Source organism: Rhamphochromis longiceps, linkage group LG18, assembly GCF_057381845.1.
Source record: "Rhamphochromis longiceps isolate RC_006_pf linkage group LG18, R_longiceps_female_GT1.1, whole genome shotgun sequence".
NCBI classification, from domain to species: Eukaryota; Metazoa; Chordata; class Actinopteri; order Cichliformes; family Cichlidae; genus Rhamphochromis; species Rhamphochromis longiceps.
Genome location: NC_140574.1, coordinates 35,192,920 through 35,213,210, shown reverse-complemented (window position 1 = coordinate 35,213,210; position 20,291 = coordinate 35,192,920). Strand labels below are relative to the sequence as shown.

The 20,291-nt window shown below is 43.7% G+C and overlaps 1 protein-coding gene across 1 annotated transcript; it reads right to left on the bottom strand.

The window, feature by feature from the left end:
- Window positions 1-218: 218 nt before the first annotated feature.
- On the bottom strand, window positions 219-1,391 carry LOC146648750 (paraneoplastic antigen Ma3-like). The gene is made up of 2 exons (XM_085388217.1): window positions 848-1,391; window positions 219-766 (listed from the first exon to the last, which is right to left on the bottom strand). Exons 1-2 carry the CDS (start codon window positions 1,389-1,391, stop codon window positions 219-221), a joined length of 1,092 nt encoding a protein of 363 aa, XP_085244343.1.
- Window positions 1,392-20,291: the final 18,900 nt, after the last annotated feature.

Sequence of the window (20,291 nt, the reverse complement as noted above, 5' to 3'; positions counted from 1 at the left end):
ATGGTCAGAAAGATAATCATGGTGGAAGGAGTGAGAGATGGTGGTTACCTGAGACCCAGTGTCTAACAGGCAGTCAAATACAGTTCCTCCAATCGTGAGTTGTGCTGTGCTTCTGGTTCCAATGAGTCTTTTAGGCAATATGATAGAATGTCCAACCTGCTTGTAACTGGGACATGGGTCGACTGCAGCCTCCGTCTGTCCCTCCACAGAGACTGCCTCTAGTTTGATGATTTGTTATTGCGGTCCCAAGCCTGCTGTCTTTTTTCAAGTTGTTTCTTCTTTTTCAGAACCAGTGTCGGGTTCGGAGGGTTGGCGCATCCTGCTGACATGTGCCCATCCTCTCCACATCTAAAGCAGTAGCCTGCTCTAGGCCAGGAACTGGTTGCACTGCTGCTGGGTCTTGGTTGTGCTGATCTGAGTTGAGGTGGTGCTGGCTTGGAGAATTGAGATTTCTGTGAGAGAAGAACAGCCATTTGACTCTGCAGTTTCTGCATCTGTTGCTTCAGCTCATTAATAGCCTTGGTGTCTGAATGGCTACAAGCACATGTGCTCTGGGAATGAACAGCGGCACGAGGCTTGGATGCAATTAGGTGCTTCTTCATGAGATTCTCCTTGGCCAGCTGTCTACCCTCCTCAGTTCGAAGCAGTAGGAGGAGCTCTGCAAAATATGGGGGATCGCTCCTCAAGTTCTCCAACTGTAGTTTGTTTAGGATATCGCTATCCCAGCATCCTCGACAAAACTGCTTGAGTAAATGTTTGTTGAAGTCTGAAGACAAGATACCACCTCTTTTCATCACAGGGTTTAATGTGAGTTGTAAACGTTGCAAAAAAGCAGAGGGTTTCTCACCTGGATCCTGTAACGTATTCAGGAATTGAGCAAACAACTCTTCACCATCTTGTACTAAAGCAAAAGCAGAATCCAACACTTTTAAATAGATGGATGGAATTGTGTTTGAGCCCAGCCCTTTCACAACACCTGCTGCCGGAGGTAGCAAACTTTCAAGGATGCGACGAGTGATCTGCAGAGGTGCCAAATTTGGATCTGCTAACAGCAGTTCAATGTGAGATCTCCAGGTCTCATAATCTGTTTCATTGGCTGGTTTGGGGATCTTCCCAGAGAAAGGACGAAGTCTCAATGCAGGTACGGTGTCTGTTTTTACAACATGCTCCACCACTACTTTTTGTATTTCTGGGGGGTTCATTTCAGTCTGTGACAGTGAAAATCTTTGTGGATGTGGCAGTGACCCCTGTTCTTCAGGTGAGGGATTGCTGGTAGCTGTCTCAGGGATTGCGGAGTGTCCAGACAACGACCCCTGCTGGCCAGGCAGAGATAAAGCAGGCTCCACAATTTGGACTGAGGCTCCCTCTTCTAAGTCACTGTATTGTTCCATTCCTTCCAGATGCTCACTTATTTGTCCCATCATATCTGGAAAATCCCTGCCGCTGCGGCGTGCAAGTTGCTTGAGCTCGCCGAGGTAATCTGCAGGGGTCCTGACTCCTCCTGTGGCTGTGCATTCCGCGGCAAGCGATCTTACACAAAAAGTCAAAGCCGAGTGATTCTTTGACTGATGAGTATATGGGAAAAATGTATTAAGAGCAGTTAACGCAGAACTATCACAATATTCAATGATCAGGTTTTTGTAAAAAACACTATTTGCGTCATCCACGAAAATAACCGTTTTTATACGACCGTATTGTTTCAAATAATCAAGAATTTCCTCATCTTTCTCAGTGTTTGTGGCACCAGAAACAATGACAGAATGTGCAACATTGACCCCACTTTCCTGAATAAACTTCATTTTTTCTTGTCGCGGACCTTATCAAAACCACAGAAAATACCAAATATCAAATTACATCAAATAACACAAAAAAAACCCCACTCATTCACCCATCAGGCTCCTGGCTGGCTCGCCACGTGTAACGCTAAGTTATTTAAGGACTAGTTTATTTTAATGGATGAGTTTACTGACTGACGCGCAGAAGAAATAGTTCTTTATGGAGCCTAGATGGTGTGAATGATGAGACCAAAGACTGCAATATCTTGTACCAAAAATATATTGAATAAATAGGAGACAGGGGAAATGGAACAACATAATTAATACCACACACCACATAAATGCCCACAATTAAATAATAAATCAATGCTGTGATTTTTCTGTGCAAGAGTCCTTTTGCTAAGAGTACTTTTTGGTCCTTTTCTTTTTAAAGTTCACTTTCAAGGTATTCCTCCTTCGGGTCCAGCTTCATACAATGGGGAAATATGTCTGTAATCCAAAGACGGCTAAGTGGGGGAAAAGGGGGGAAAAACAAAGAACGCTCCTACCGGCTTGCCACTTCAATATGAAGAAGATCAATTCAAAAGGGGGGAAAAAAAACCTGACCTGTAGGTCAGAAAAATGTCCATTAGCACATCAAGTTCGATTCAGTTTACTGGTAAACAAATATATTTTTCTGCAAGTCTATGTAACAATGGAAATCATAAATCATCATCATCAATCAATGTACAACAGTTAAATTATTAATCATCTTGGCTACGTAGCTTAATCTATACATTCCATACAGGTGAGGAGGCCATGCTGCTAGCGAGTCAGCTATGAGCTAAGCTAAGCTAGCGAAACAGTAAAGACACAGTGAATGAATACTTTGGCACTGAATTAGGGAGTGAGTACACAGAGAGTGTGCTTCGGATGAAGCGCGTGAAGATTATACTATGAAAACAGAAGTTATCTAAAAGTTTTTAATTAAATTGCTATGCAAATAATCTATTCACAAACACCACTGTGTGTTGGAAAAGGAAGGGAAACTCTACCGCAGAGAGAGCAAACACCAACACAAAGTGACAGCACCACCTGAAGGAGGCCCTTTGAAGGGAATATCTCTAAAGTGAATCTGAGGTGAAGAAAATTAGGAAGGCGAACAGATCCCAAATAAAATGCAAGCATAAGGTAGAAGTTGAGATGGGTAGTTATAACTTCCGGGTTGCCTGTGTGAATGTGTGTGTGAATGGGTGGATGACTGAATGTAGTGTAAAGCACTTTGGGGTCCATAGGGACTAAGTAAAGTGCTATACAAATACAGGCCATTTATCATTTACCATTTATCCAGATTAGACCAGATACATACAGAGAGGAGGTTGCAACAGAGTCACCAACCTGTCTCTGAATGTGGACAAAACAAAAGAGATGATTTTTGACTTCAGGAGAGCACAGAGAGATCACTGTCCACTTAGCATCAATGGATCCTCTGTGGAGGTCTCCAAGAGCACCAGATTCCTTGGTGCCCACCTGGCAGAGAACCTCTCCTGGTCTCTCAACACCAGCTCCATAACTAAGAAGTTCCAACAGTGTCTCTACTTCCTGCGAAATCTGAGAAAAGCCCATCTCCCTCCATCCATTCTCACCACGTTCTACAGAGGGACTATTGAGAGTGCCCTGAACAGCTGAATCACTGTCTGGTATTGATAGGTTTGTAGCTTGAACCTATTCGCTGGAACGTTGAAGACAATATAATTACACAGCAAGCAAGACACAAAGTAGGCAAAGTTCTTCATGTTTCTCGTGCACGGGAGAGAACCGGACAAACGCCGTTCCTTTGCTTGACCCCAGTTGCTCTCGTCCGCTCCCCCGTAACACTGCTCTTTTATTGAGGTTACATGAATATGCATAGGTTCATTAACATATGACGTCTACATACAAACAAAGAGTACCGTGTGTGTGTGTGTGTGGGGGGGGGTCAGAGTGTGACCCCATAAATGACTTCCCTAAACCTGCTGGTCTGGAAGTCCAACAGTTCATCTAAACCAAAGGCACTTAGCCTAAAACAGATATAGCCACGTAACCTATCATAAAACAATAAGACAAGGTACGACCTCTTCCCATGCTCCCAGGATGTAGGTGTGCACACAAAGTTTGCAGACTATTAAGGATCAAACCTCTACCAATCTAAAACTAATTATAAAACTCTAAGCATATATAAGTATATATTTCTAAGCATAAATGACAATCAACAATACAAAACCTAACAGGTATGATAACTGCACCGTATCAGATCGCAATACCCTACAACGGATAGTGAGAGCAGTTGAGAAGATAATTGGAGCCTTTCTTCCCTCCATCATGGACACTTATAGCACCCGCTCCATCTGCAAATCCACCAGCATTGTGGAGGACCCACACACCCCTCATACACACTCTTCACCCTGCTACCTTCTGGTAGCACACACACACACACACGCGCGCACACACGCACGCACACACGCCTTCAGACACCAAGGTCCTTTTTGCACAGTATTTTGCACATTTCCATTGCACTGTCTTGTGTCTGTACCGTCCTGTTCTGTCTATTGCTGCACTGTCTTGTCTTGTTTTTTTGCAATGTTGGAACATTGCACTTTACGTAGTCCTGTGTTTGTCTGTGATATGTCATATGCAGCACCAGGGTCTTGAAGGAACGCTGTCTCGTTTCACTCTGTACTGTACCACTGTACATGGTTGAAATAACAATAAAAGCTACTTGACCTGACTTGACTTGAGATACCCCCAATACAGGAAAGTTTGGAATAGGCTCTCAGTTTAAAAAGTCCAAGTTTATCCTGTCTTATCACCCACAAGGCTATGCAGAGCTTAGATGCAGCCAGAGAGGAGACTCGCTCAGTGTTAACTGCTTTTTGGAAGTTCTCCAAATGTCCATCCTGCTCCCTCTAAAGGCACTGTTGCCTGGCTGTCCTTGCAGGTCAAGTACAATCCTTCTGCCACATTAAAATTTAATGGCCTGGAAAATAGCCCCAAGGATCTGTTCATTTTCAAGACTAGAGTAAGCTGTAAGGACCCCTGGAGTGATATTATAACAATAGACAGGCTTTTAACTTTTTTGTTTCACAAAGCATGAAAACAGAATGTCTACAATTTAGACGTTTTGAATGCAGGATATTTTATTAAACCAAATTAGCAGGACCAAAGCAAAATCTAAATCAAATAATAATAATCACATAGTAATCACTGTAATCGTTCTTATAATAATAATGGATTGTATTTATATAGCACTTTTCGAGACCCTCGAAGCACTTTACAATTCCACTATTCATTCACACACTGGTGAAGGCAGCTACAGTTGTAGGCACAGCTGCCCTGGGGCAGACTGACAGAAGCAAGGCTGCCATATCGCGCCATCGGCCCCTCTGGCCATCACCAGTAGGGGTTGGTGAAGTGTCTTCGGTGGACTGCTGTAAATTCTGAAATCTTTAAAGGAGTAGGTTGTATATGGTCAATTTGAAAACTCTTTTATTCTGGAAGGCAAAATCAGACTGATTTGATATTGATATGTTATCACTGTGGGGTTGTGTACTGTTGATCTAAAGTGGAATTACCCCGTGGAAACAGAAAATGTCATTTTTAGAGCATTCTGAAACCACTGAAAGTTAGGTCTTAAATGGGCAATTTCAACAGGCCACTAATTTGAAAGGCAAAATCAGACTGACATGATATTGATATGGTGTCACTGTGGGGTTGTATACTGTTGATATAAAGTAAAATTTTCATTTTTAGAGCATTTTGAAATCGTTAAAAGGGTAGGTTGTCCATGGGCAATTTGAAAAGGCTTTTATTTTGGAAGGCAAAATCAGACTGACTTGATATTGATATGGTATCATTGTGGGTTGGCATACTCTTGACCCAGATTGAAATTATCCTGTGGAAACAAAAATTTGTCTTTTTAGAGAAATCAGAATTCATTGAAAGATTATTTCCCATATGTGCAATTTGAAAGGGCTCTTATTTTGAAAGGCAAAATCATAATGACTTAAGATTAACCTAGTATCACTGTGGGATTGCATACTGTCAACATAGATAGTAATTATTCTGTGGAAACAGCAATTTTCCATTTTATAGCTTTCTGAAATCATTGAAAACGCACACCAATATATGGTCAATTTGAAAGGGCAATTATTTTGAAAGGGAAAATAAGAATGATTGATATTGACATGGTATCATTATGGGGTTGTATACTGTCAATATAGACTGCAACTAGTCTGTGGAAACGTGAATTTTCCATTCTGAATTAATTGGAAAAAGTAGTTCAAAAATAAACATTCAGAGGGCTTTTACTTTGAAATCCAAAAGGAGATGGCTTTAATATTGACATGTTGCTACTAGAATACTAGGGTATGTCATTTGTATCCAACATTGGAGTGTGCAAACAAGACTAATTGATATTTGTGAATGTGCTCTTAATTTACTGGAAGTTGGCTTTTATTTAGAAGTCATGCTTCAGGAGCTTTTATTTTGAAATCAGGTTTCAACGTCTTTTGCCATAATACTTTGAATACACAGGGAAGGTAAAACAAAGTGGAGGCTGGCTTGACTGCAATGCTGGAATTGGAGGCTGGCTTGACACCAGTGTTCTGCTCGCGGTGGGAACGCCACCGAACAAAGTAATTTTTAAACGCGGAAACAACAGACCCGCTAACGACAACTAAAAGGGGTTACTTCATCAGATGTCAAGGACACTTACCGCTGAGGTGATAAGATTTTACAGTCAAATCGAGAAGAGAAAACGCTGTTTTCCAACGCCGTTCTCAGCCGCAGCAGGAGTCGAACCCGGAAGTATCCCTCCACAGCCGGGTTTCATCTTTGCTGCAACGTGGAAGGAGCAAATCAGGAGAGGGACCTCAAGTCAGCTGACATGTGACATTCTGTAGTTGATATGGGTTACAACAGGATGACATCATTAGTCTTTATTTACATTCTGGTCTCTGCTGAAGCAAAACTTGAGTGGTCTCTTTATGGCCTCTGAATAGACTGACTGACTGGAGAATGTGGAGCTCAGCTCCTCTAATGTGAGCAGGCTCAGAGCCTGAAGCAGAAAGCTGAGAAACCATCCCGGTGATCGTGCTCATCTCTGACTTGGGTTTCACATTTACTTGAGCCAGCTAGCACAGAGAAAGCCCGGCTGTGTTGAGCTAGCTGTCTCCTGAAACGTCACAAACACGAGCAGCTTCTCTCAGGCTGCTTCGTGTCCTGTTAGTTTGCGTATTGATGGCTGTTCACAGAGACGTGTACCGTCCTGTGCGCTCAGCATTAGAAAGAAGGACACTCGTGTCGGCCAGTTTGCAGGGGTTTTTTTTGTTTGTTTTTTTGTGTCCCGTTTGGATCTTTGGCCATCAGAATTGTTGTCTTAAGGCCAAGAAAGATGCCAAGCGGATTTATTTTACCACGTGGATCATCATGGTCTTGCCATATTGGTCCATTTGATTGACCTTTATTATAATTATGAATTTATTTTATTTTCAGTTGCTGAAAGATCCTATATGTATGTGTAATGAGAGTGTGAGTAATGTCCCCCCCCCCCCCCCCCCCTCTGTCCCCAGAAGGGGACAGGGGGGGGGGGGGGGGGGGTAGCCTCCTCTGCACCCTGGTGACATACCCCTACTCCAAGGCCCTGCATGTGTGGGTGGTTGTGGTGGAGCGGGGAGAGGGAGGCAGCTGGAGATGGGGAGGGAAGGAAGGGAGGGGCAGGTGACCCCTCCCTGGGGCCAACTCCCTCGCTGACCCCAGTAGGCACTCCCATACTCCGCGACCCGCCAGGGAAAGGGGGCCCAGGCCCATCCAGACCGGGGCCCAGCGCAGCAGCGCCCCCTGGCCCCACAGAGCCCGGGACAGTCCACCTAACCCCACCACAGAGAAAACTGCACCCACCCCACCATTCACTCATCTTCCAGACTACATGAGACAATAGACGCCCAGGCTGAGATCTTCCTCCACCTCTCCTGTATCTCCCCCTCCTGCAGAGAGTTCCTGAGGAGAGGAAAGCTCCTGCAAGGTGTGACAATCTCCCCCACCAGTTGAAGAGCCCCCCAGGTGGCTCGACGCACCGGCGGCACCCTGCGCCAGGGATGGGCCCCCATGCACCCACCCGCCCACAACCCCGGCAACACACAAACCAGGACCCAAGGCCCCGAGGCCCGGCCAGGGCCCCAGCCCAGAGACGGAGCGCCCCCAGAACCTCACGCCCATCCCGGACCCACCCAGGGGCAGACAGGCTACCAGGTCAGTAACCCACGTCCGTCAGCACAGACCCTCCCCTAGCCCCGCTACACGCAGCCACGAGGAAACAGTCACCCGAGAGCCAAAAGAGCCCCCAACCGGACATGACCGCTACCCCGGGTTGAGCCCCCCAAGGAAGATGCCTCCGGGGAACCCCCCGACGCCCTAAGCCTGTCCCTACCCCCACACCAATCACAACAGTGAAGGCGGGACCAAACTATGACCCCCCACCCCCACTAGGTGATGGAGCTGATCAAAGGAGCCCAGAGCAATTGATCTGATGTGGTGGCAGAGGCTGTATCAAGACTAATGTAATCTAATAGATAATTTCTATATTGGTTAGAATTAAGATTGTTTTTATTTTTCCAGTTCATGAGGACAGTTTTCTTGGCTATGCATAGGGCAGTGAAAACCATATGGACGATATTCTTTTCTGAAGTGACATTATCTAAGCTGCCCAACAAACACACTAAGGGGGAAGTTGGAATGTTACATTTCAGACACTTTGATAAGTCTTCACATATCTCGCGCCAAAACTTCTGAACTGGTGGACAGAACCAAAGAGCGTGGATATAATTGTCTGGTGTATTGCCTTGACAGTGTGAGCAGTTGTTGGAAGATGTAAAGCCCATCTTGAACATCCGATGACCTGTATAGTGCACTCTATGTAGTATTTTGTATTGTATTAATTGCAGACTGGGATTTTTAATCAATTTAAAGGTTTTTAAGCATACCTGAGACCAGAAGTTTTGGTCTAAGCTGACGGATAAATCTGCTTCCCACTTTGCAATAGGAAGGGATATTGATTCATCTAATTTAGAAAGTGTTCTGTATATTTTAGATAATAATTTGGGGGATTTAAGAGTAAGGAAATGTGCCGCACTTGGTGGTGTTTGTAATTCAACTTGACTGAGGTTAAATTTCTTTTTTACTATGGATTTAATTTGTTGATATTCTAAAAATCTTTTCTTGTTGATCCCATATTGTTCAACTAGTCTGTCAAATGGAATAAATTCTGTTCCTACTAATATATGTTCTAAGTATTTAATTCCTTTACAACTCCATTCTGGAAAATTAATCATATTATTGTTTTGTAATATGTCAGGGTTATTCCAGATAGGTGTACGTTTGCATGGGATTAATGAAGACTCCGTCAATTTTAGAAACTCCCACCATGCTGTCAGAGAGAAGCTGATGTTGATACTTTTAAAGCATTCATGTCTTTTGATGTTTGAGCTAATAAATGGTAGGTCTGAAATCTCTAGATCCTTGCATAGTGCCTGTTCAACATCTAGCCAGGGTTCATCTAAGGAGGTATGTTTTGACCATTCTGAGATGAACTGAAGCCTGTTGGCTAAGAAGTATTGGTGAAAATTAGGCAGATCTAATCCTCCTCTATCCTTGGTTCTTTGTAGCGTTTTTAAGCTGATACGCGGGGGTTTATCTTTCCAAAGGAATTTGGAAATATATGAATCCAGAGATCTGAACCAATCTTGTGATGGTTTGTTAGGGATCATCAAAAATAAGTAATTTATTTTTGGCAAGATCATCATTTTTATAGTGGCGACCCTTCCCATGAGTGATATGGGTAGAGATTTCCATCTAGTCAGATCACCTTCTACTTTCTTTAGAAGTGGGATGTGGTTTAATTTAGTTAAGTCTGAAAGCTTAGGAGAAACATTAATACCTAAATATTTAATATTTCCGGATTGTAGTGGGGCAGAGGAAGAATTATGGAAGGAGCAGTTAATGGGGAGAACTGTAGATTTTGGCCAGTTAATTGAATAATCTGAAACTCTTGAAAACCAGTTTATTAGAGTAATTACCTCAGAGAGGTTGGTTTGTGTGTTTTGCAGAAAAAGCAACACATCATCCGCATAGAGACTGATTTTATGTTCTATGTTCTTACATTTTATGCCCTTAATTGTTGTAGCCTGTCTAAATGCTGCTGCTAGAGGTTCGATAAAAATTGCAAACAGTGAAGGGGAGAGTGGGCATCCCTGTCTGGTGCCCCTCAGGAGACAGAAGCTGGAGGATGTCTGGTCATTTGTTCTGATACGAGCTGTTGGGGAATTGTATAATATTCTTATCCAGTTTATGAAAGAGTTTCCAAAACCAAATTTGTGTAGAGTTGCGAATAAAAATTTCCAGTTAACTCTGTCAAATGCTTTTTCTGCATCTAGAGATAATATTATGGTTTCGATGTTTTTATTGTATGAGTAGTCTATTAAATTAAGTAATCTACGAGTGTTTGTTGAGGAGTGCCGACCTTTTATGAAACCAGTTTGGTCAGGATGAATTAAGAGGGGGGTTATTTTCTCTAATCTCTTTGATAGAGCTTTGCAGATTATTTTAAGGTCTACATTTAAAAGAGAAATTGGACGATAGCTTGAGGGAAATAAAGGGTCTTTGCCTGGTTTTAGCAGGAGACTAATGTTGGCAGAATTCATATTTGGTGGTAGTCTGCCATTTTCCTCGATTTCCTGCAACATTCCGTGGAATACTGGTGCCAGAATTGTCCAGAATTCTTTGTAGAATTCTGCAGGGAAGCCGTCTGGACCTGAAGCCTTATTATTGGGCATACTTATCAGGGCTTCCTGGAGTTCACTTGGCGTCAGTGGCGAATCCAGTTCCATTGCTTGACTGTCTAGTAATTTTGGAAGAGTTACGTTGTCAAGAAACAGATCAATTTCATTTTTAGATGGGTTTATTTGTGGTGAGTATAAAGTTTCATAGAAATCCCTAAAAATGTTGTTTATTCTTCCAGGGTCATATATTGTGTTCCCCGATAAATCTTTAGCAGCACATATAGTTGTTTTTTCTTTATTTATTTTTAACTGGTTAGCTAGAAATCGACCAGATTTGTTACTGTGTTCAAAATTCTGCAAGCGAAGTCTTTGTATAAGGAATTGTGTTTTTTTATTAATAGTTTCATTTAATTCTAGTTTTGTCTTGCGTATTTTGTTCAATGTTTCCTGATCTTGGTCGCACGCGTAGGCTTCTTCTAGTGATTTGATGTTTTTTTCTAATTCCTGAATATTTTTGTTTTCTTTTTTCTTTTTGTGTGATGAGAAAGAAATTATTTTACCTCTCATCACAGCTTTCCCTGCTTCCCATAGAACAGAAGCAGATATTCTGGGAGTGTCATTAAAGTCTAAATATGAAGTCCATTCCTTTTTAAAATATTTAATAAAGTCTTCATCTTTAAGCAATGATGTATTAAATCTCCAGTTTTTACTTGGCGTAGTGTTATTCTTGTGCATTAGTGTTAAAGATACAGGAGCATGATCGCTGACAGCTATAGGATGAATCTCAGTGTCTGAAATGTCACTCAGCAGTGAGCTGCTGACCAGAAAATAATCCAGACGAGAGTAAGAGTGATGAACATGCGAGAAAAAAGTATATTCCTTACTGTTGGGGTGAAGGGAGCGCCATGCATCGCGAAGGCCAAAGTCGCTCATATACTGTTTGATTATGTTTGTGGATTGCCAATTGCGCTGAGTTCCTGTTGTGTTGAGCCTATCCATTTCTTCATTTAGTCCAAGGTTGAGGTCACCGCCAAGAATGAGTGTGCAATCGAGGTGTTCAGAGAGTGCACTAAAAAATCCGTGGAAGAATGAGGGTTCATCAACATTTGGACCATATATACTTACAATACATAGTTTTTTGTTCAATATTGATAGTTTAATAATTAGAAATCTACCCTCTGGATCTATAACTGTATCGAGTACTGTAAAATTAACATTTTTATGTATTAAAATCGCTACTCCCCGTTGTCTAGAATTATAACAGGCTGCAAACACGTTAGGAAACTCAGGTGTTTTAAGTTTGTTTAAACCTGTGACAGGTCTGTGAGTTTCTTGTAATAAAACAACATCTGCCTGTAATTTTTTTAAGCTGGTTAAATATCTTTAACCTCTTTCCTCTGGTGCCAGCTCCATTTACATTCCATGTGACAAACCTCAGCATGCCCATAATTGTGTGTGTATGTCTAATGATGTACGCTGGGTGTTTCGTTTAGACAGGTGGAGAGAATGTGGAAACATCCCTTGTTTGTAAATAGAAAGAGAAAAAGAAGTGTGGTGAGAGGCTCCATAAGTCTGACTATGTGTGTGAATATTCACTAATATGAACAAGCGTGGCTTGTGTTATGTGTCCTGCAAGTCTGTGCGTGCTGTGAGGCTGTTGTGAATGTGCTGCCGTTGAGCGGATGTGTTTGCGTGATCGTGGTGTGAAAATATGGAGAAATAGAGGGTGTTGTTTGTAGGTGAGTGGGGAAGTAGGTGACCACAGCAGTGAAAGACAAGAGAAAGAAAGAAACCACATGAACTGTGAGCAACAACAAAAAAAGAAATGAAACGGAAACATTCCAATTGAAGTAATGACGGAGGGTGACGGTGTTATATCTGCTATGACATCATACTGATATTACAAGGTTAAACCCATGTTAAAGGAGAAAGTGTGAATGAATAAGAAAAGAGTGTAGCGGGTTCTTATCTGGAGTGCAGTCAATATAACCACGGTGTGGTGCCGGGGTCGCGGTAAAGCTGTCCGTCCACGTAGAGCCGGTCCACGGCGATGACAGCACGGGAGCCTTTCTGGATGAAGCTACGTCGAACTGGGAACAGGACCTTGCGTCGTTCCAGGATCTCTTTGGGGAACTGGTCGTTCACGCTGAAGTCCGTTCCTTTCAGCTCTCTGCCGCGACTCTTCACCTGTTCCTTCTGTTTGAATTGACCGAATTTGGCCACAATAGGCCGTGGTCTCCCGGTCCGCGACCTCACGCCCCCCAAGCGATGTACTCTATCGAAGTCGATGTTCTTTACGGTGTCCTCCGGCAGCTTCAGGTGGATTTTGATGAAGCTTTTCACCGTTGCCTCCGCGTCCTCTCCGGCAGATTCTGGAATACCAGAAAACACAAGATTATCTCTCATGCTACGGGCTTGTAGATCGATAACGGACTCTTTTATTTTTTTATTTTCAACGTTTAGCTGGGTCACGTTATCGGTGAGAGATTTGACCGACTCCCGTAGCGTGGCATTTTCAGCGGCAAGCGTTTCCACCTGCTGCTGGCTGAATTCCAGGGATTCTCTCAGAGATTTAAATTCCCGGTGTAAAATCTCCACCAGGGACAGCCTCGCATCGAAACTGGACAATCGCTTGTCGATTGACTCCAGGATGTCTGCGATGTCTTTGCCGGCAGGCGATGTTGTACCGGGGGAGTCTGCCGGGCGACATCTCTTCGATGACGGCGTCTCAATTTTGGCCGGGGAGGATGCACTCTGGGCCTTATTCATTACTAGATCTTGAAAACAGCGGTCGATGTAATCTTGGAGAGAGTCTAAACTCTCCCCGTTGTCCTCCAGGGTGTTAGAGATGATAAAACAGATGTTGTTAGTTATATGACAATTGATATTTGGTAATACTGAAGCTTGAAAAACCTTTGTTAAACTCTATGCTACCATTTGCTTTTTTTCCGCCAATTCTCCGGCGTCTGACGTCACCTACAACATGGGTCGCTTACCTTACTCGTCACTTACCCTTCCAGATAGCAGTTTGCAGGTTAAATTGAAGCTCGATCTTATGCAGCTAACTTCAGGGTTAAGCCTGAGTTTCTGGCTCCAGTTTCAAACCCAACTGTGAGTTACTACAATTCACCATAGCAGGTAGGTAAATAATAGGTAAATAAAGAGCAGAGTTTGAATCCAGAGGAGCAGGAATATGAAGACGTGTCAGTGCTGAGCCTGATATAAAACACTGCTGGCGGCCTGCTTTCCCCCACAGCCTCCTAGTATATGAACCTATGGTATGAATTTCAAATCCCACGTCGCTTCCTTCTCCAGATATCGCATTCACAAACTCAGGTGTCCACATTGCCTACTCACCCAGGAAGGTGACGACAATACCACATCAACCTTTTGCGACTGATGGGGTAAAAACCAGGAGGGAAGAAGAGTCATTTCATCAGTGTGCTGTCTTTTTATGCCATCATTTACCTAACCTGACCTCTGATCACAGGAAGCTGAATCCTCATTTGAAATCTAATGATTCAGCTGGAACCCGACAGGACAAAATGTAGGAGCCATAAAACCTGGAGAAATGGATCAGTTTATGATGGAGCTGATATCCAGATAGCAGCAGACTCCAGAGTGGATCTGCCCTCAAGTCACTTTGTGTTCAAGACAAAGCTGCAAGGTGCAGTTTGTGACTGTTTCGTGTCTTCAATAATTATAAGAATAACAGAGAATTCCATCATTTCTGACATTATGGGATAAAAATGCCCACACATGGAAAAGCTCTTCCCACTGTGAGCATTGATAATCTGATCCAGGGCCATTGCTAGAACCTTGAATCATGGGGGGCTGAGCCCAGCCCTGAAATCCACTAACAGCACTTTTAAAAAAGTGATTTCTTATATTTGAAAGTCAAATGAATGTAAAATGTCAAACATGATGTGCTACTTACAGGCTGAAGTCACAGCATGACACTGAAATAAAGCATCAGTGAAATTTGAGTTCTTGTTGTTTAGTTTGAAACATGAAAAAATAACATTTTGATGAAGGCATCATTTGAGGGACAGCATGCTCACACTACTTGGATGAGTTTTGAACCTCTGGCAGCACTGCTCTCCAAACTGGTGCCATGATGGTCCTTTTAAACTGTGAGCTCTCCTCCAGGATTTTGGACGTTCACCTCTTCTTCACCTTTGAGCTCTTTTAGTGTCTCACCCACCTGGTGCACTCTTGATCTCCTCTTACATTGACTTGTCAGAAAAGCTCATTATGAATGCACATTTCATGCCATAAGAGCTAAACAGTCATCAAAGTGGTTGATCTTTTCTTCATTTATGATTTTCTTTTCATTTGTTTTTGCCTATTTTCATGTTTTTTGTACTTTAGATTGATTTCTCACAAATCAACCAGCCGAGAGATTATATCTCCAGCTTATCCGGGGGAACACCAAGGCGTTCCCAGGGAGGTAAGATAAGATAAGATAAGATAAGATAAGACAGAACTTTATTAATCCCTCGGGTGGGTTCCTCTGGGAAATTCGACTTCCAAAAAGCACAGCAACGACCGAAGTTACAGTTACAGAATTGTTATATATATATATATATATATATACACACACACACACATATATATAAATACAGAGACAAATATAAATAAAATATACAAAGGGGATAAATAGAATAAATAGGAATAAAAAATAAAAATACAAGTGAATTGCACATTTCAAGTATTGAGTCTATTGCACTGTTGACTATTTACAAAAAGTATTGCACAAGGTATTGTACAGTGAGGTGAAGAGGCACTACAGCTTAGTTGTTCCCCCCTCCTTTGTCCTCCTGTTTCCCCTCCCTCTCCCCTCCAGAGAGGAGTTAAACAGTTTGATGGCGTGTGGGACAAAGGAGTTTTTAAGTCTGTTAGTTCTTGTCTTGGGGAGAAGCAACCTGTCACTGAACAGACTCTTCTGATTGTTTATGGCCGTGTGCAGAGGATGCCTGGCATTGTTCATAATGTCCATCAGTTTCTTTAATGTCCTTTTCTCTGCCACTGTCACCAGAGTGTCCAGCTTCATGCCGACCACAGAGCTAGCCCTCCTGATCAGTTTCTCCAGCCTGGATGAGTCCTTCTTTGCTGTGCTGCTCCCCCAGCACACCACAGCATAGAAAAGTACTCCAGCAACCACCGACTGGTAAAACATCCTCAGGAGCTTCCTGCAGATGTTAAAAGACCTCAGCCTCCTGAGGAAGTACAGTCGGCTTTGGGCTTTTTTATACAGGTGCTCTGTGTTGCATGACCAGTCCAGTTTATTGTCCACCCACAGCCCGAGGTACTTGTACTTGTTGACCACCTCCACCTCCTCCCCCTCTATCTGAACCGGCAGTGGACCTTCTCTGGACCTCCCGAAGTCCACAACCAGTTCCTTAGTCTTTGAGGTGTTGAGTTGCAGGTGGTTTGTGTGACTCCATGCGACAAAGTTCCTCACCAGACTTCTGTACTCCTCTTCCTGATCATCCCAGATACACCCCATGATGGCCGTGTCATCTGCAAACTTCTGAATATGGCATAATTCAGAGTTGTAGCAGAAGTCAGAGGTGTACAGGGTGAAGAGAAGAGGGGACAGCACAGTTCCCTGTGGTGCTCCTGTGCTGCTGACCACAGTGTCAGACGTGATGTCCTTCAGCCTGACGTACTGTGGTCTGTCGGTGAGGTAGTCGGAGATCCAAGCCACCAGGCAGGGGTCCACCTCCATCCTGTTCAGTTTTTCCTGAAGCATACAGGGCCGGATGGTATTAAAGGCACTGGAAAAGTCAAGAAACAGTATCCTGACCGTGCCTTTTCCCCCATCCAGGTGTGAGTGGGCTCTGTGTAGGAGGTACAGGATGGCATCCTCCACTCCGACACCCGCCTTGTATGCAAACTGTAGTGGGTCCTGGGCATGTTGTACCTGTGGTCGGAGGAAGTTGAGGAAGAGCCGCTCTAGAGTCTTCATAAGATGTGACGTCAGTGCCACCGGTCGGAAGTCATTCAGCTCATTGGGCCGGTTCTTTTTGGGGACCGGGACGATGCAGGATGTCTTCCATAGGGCGGGCACTCTCCCCAGTCGCAGACTGAGGTTGAAGACTCGTTGTAGCGGCTCCCCAAGTTCAGCAGCACACGCCTTTAGCATCCTAGGACACACCTTGTCTGGGCCTGCTGCCTTTCTGGGGCGAAGCTTCCTCAGTTGCCTCCTGACCTGATCCACTGTGACACTGGGAGATGTTTGGGAGGAGGGGAGGGGGGGAGATGTCTTGCTGCTGAGAGAGGGATTGGAGGAGGGGGGTGTCATGGTGTCAGGAAGGGGGGGAAGCGAGGGAGGCAGGAGAGTGGGGGGAGGACTCTGTAGTGAAGGTGAGGGTGGGGGGGTTGTGGGCTGGTCAAACCTGTTGAAGAAGTTGTTGAGTTCGTTTGCCTTCTCCACAGTCCCCCCCACTGTGCTTTTCTTGGTGTTGTGGCCTGTGATGGTTTTCACACCATTCCAGACCTCCCTCATATTGTTCCTCTCCAACTTCTGCTCCACCTTCCTCCTGTAGGTGTCCTTTGCTTCCCTCAGGCAGCGTTTCACCTCCCGCTGTGCTGCTTTCATCTCCTCCTTCACTTTGCTCCTGAAAGCCTTCTTCTTCATGTTGAGGACAGCTTTGACTTCCTGTGTTACCCACGGTTTGTTATTAGGATAACACCGTACCGTCTTAGCAGGGGCGACTGTGTCCACACAAAAGTTGAGGTAGTCTGTAAGACAGTGTGTCGCCCCCTCTATGTCCTCACCATGTGGGCTCAGGAGCACATCCCAGTCTGTGGTGTCATAGCAGTCTCTCAGAGCATCCTCCTTTTCTGGGGTCCATCTCCGGATGGAGCGCGTTGTGACAGGCTGCCTTTGGACGAGGGGTGTGTATTGTGGCTGTAGGTAAACCAGGTTGTGGTCTGACTTCCCTAGTGGGGGGAGGGGGGTGGCTCTGTATGCATCTCTCACATTAGCATACAGTAGGTCAATTGTCCTGTGGCTGGGGCCTCGGATAAAGTGGATGAAGATGGATGGATGGATGGATGGATGGATGGATGGATGGATGGATGGATGGACAAACTATTCTGTGTAGTCTCCAAAACTGTGAGCAAAACTACTCATGAAACCAGTGGAAACTGAATCAGCAGAATCAATCAATTCTTAAGTCAGAACAACCATCACTTTAGGTTAACTTGAAGTTGGAGCTGGATCCTCCTTCAGATTTCCTTATACTTTCCTTATTTCCCATATTGTCTGCAAATGCATCACACAGTAGTTCCTTGCATGCCCTCTCCATTTCCTTCACACATTTTTCATCCTTTTTTCATCCTTTCATCCTGTTGGAGTCCAGTCACTCTGACATGTGTAACTGGAGATGTTGGCTGTGTGTTGGACAGCTGTCACTGTCTCACAGCAGGACTCCAGCTCAGAGGATCCAAGTGATGCTGCTCCATCCAATGATCTGTGCTTCGTACACGACAACATTGGAACAATTCATGTGAAATATTCTTTGATTGTCTTCAAATCGCAAACTAAACTCAAATCTAACGACAGCATCCATCTGCTCAAAAATGACTAAACAGCTGATACATGAACAAAATCGCTCACAAACTTTTTGATTTGGATTTGAAATCAGTTTGTGCTCATGTAAATGTGTTTATATACATTCATGCATGAAAGTGTTTTCTTCAAATACCTGACAAAGAACAAATGTCATATTGAACAATATTGTCACATTTAACATCAGGTCCTGAGTAACTAAAGTTAGAATCAGTGCTGTGCTTGTTGTGGCTTTAGCCAAACAGTTAAGTGTGCTTCACATCCATGTGTGTCCACTCATGATGTGTACACACATGTAGTCAGTTAGAGCCAAAAAGCCACCTTTGATTACTGAATGACATTCACTTCATCAATGAATCCCAATGAGAACTCTTTGGGCTCTTTACCTTACAATATAACGAGCTTTGAGACTAAATGTGTTTGTTAAGTGTTGCTGTATGAATAAAGCTGAACACATCTAAAGCTGAAATGTGGCTTTATTAGAACAGGACGGATGGATGAGCACAGCCCTCTCAGCACAGGGCCGACAGGACGTTTTTAGACCAAACTTCAAGATTAAAGTACATTTACTGGATTTGTTGCTTTTCAAAGACAGTTAAGGGCAAAGTCCAATTAGAAGAGTTTGTTCTGATGAAGACTTTGAACCTGTAAACAGCAGCTAAGTGAATAAAGATCTGTGTCCACCAATCCTCAGCAGTGACAACAATTAAACATCAAAATCCTTCATACACACCTTTTTCTCCGCTGTGCTCAAAATGCTCTCAGCTGTTATAATTGAGGAGAAAAGTTTGACATATTTCAGCACCATTAAATGTTAGAGAAGCCTCTGAAAACCAGCACACGGTTACTTCCGAAGCAAAAACCTCTGCTTGTGCTAAAGAACCTCAATCACAACAAATAAGACAATAACAACACAAGTGAGGACAAAGTGACACCAGAGACTGGAGAAGAGCAAGCATGAAGTGACCATTGTGTGTGCACACTTTCTCTTGGTCCCACTCTTCATTTGTGACAAAGTCCTGAATACAACCTCAGTTTGCATGTGCATTTCACCCATGTCCACCCATCCACATTAAGGGGACGGCTGTGGAGCGTGTGATCTCTGAGGATCTCACCTGGACGACCAACTGCTCCAAGCTGGTCAAGAGGGCTCACCAGCGCCTCTTCTTCTTGAGGACTCTGAGGAAGAACCACCTGTCCTCAGACATCCTGGTGAACTTCTATCGCTGCACCATCGAGAGCATCCTGACCAACTGTATAACAGTCTGGTATGGGAACTGCTCTGCCTCGGACCGGAAGGCGTTGCAGAGGGTCGCGAAAACTGCCCAGCGCATCGCCGGAGCACCACTTCCTGCCATGAAAGACATCTACAGGAAGCGGTGTCTGAAAAGGGCTGGGAAAATCATCAAAGACCCCAGTCACCCATCACATGGACTCTTCACCCTCCTGCCCTCTGGGAGGCGCCACAGGAGCCTCCGGACTAAGACCACCAGGTACCGGAACAGCTTCTTCCCCACAGCTGTCAGACTCCTGAACTCTGCCTCCTGACATCTGACCCACGTTAACTCATGGACTGGACATACACACACCCACAATGGACAACTGTACCCTCAAACACACAATAATAACATGGACTGAACCACCACTCACAACCACTAGCACTTTATATAGCCTCTGTAGAAACTATCTACACCCTCACTTATCTTAACTGCACTACTGTATAGCTCTGTGTAAATAATCATTCTGTACATTCGATAATTTTTAATCCTACAACTGTTTACAACTTGCATAGTTCCCATTTCTGTATAGCTGTATATCTCAGATTTCTGTAAAGTTATTTATTTCATATTCTGTATAGTTTTTCATATTTATATCCTGTTCATAGCCTGTACATAGCTTGTACTCACTACAGCCTGTACATACTTATAGTTATAGAATATTCACAACATACTTCATACCGTGTACATTATAACATTCCATAATAGACCCATTTCTGTAATATACTCACATATCTATATTATTGCTAATATATATTGTAATATATCTATATCACTAAAGCACTTCTGGATGGATGCAAACTGCATTTCGTTGCCCTGTACCTGTGCATGTGCAATGACAATAAAGTTGAATTCTATTCTATTCTAT

Bases quoted from the DNA above. Each gene is read 5' to 3' on its own strand.
- LOC146648750 (XM_085388217.1), bottom strand. From the start codon at position 1,391: ATGGAACAATACAGTGACTTAGAAGAGGGAGCCTCAGTCCAAATTGTG. The intron at 767-847 runs GTGAGAAACCCT...TCTTGTCTTCAG, and splicing joins GAATACGTTACAGGATCCAG to ACTTCAACAAACATTTACTC.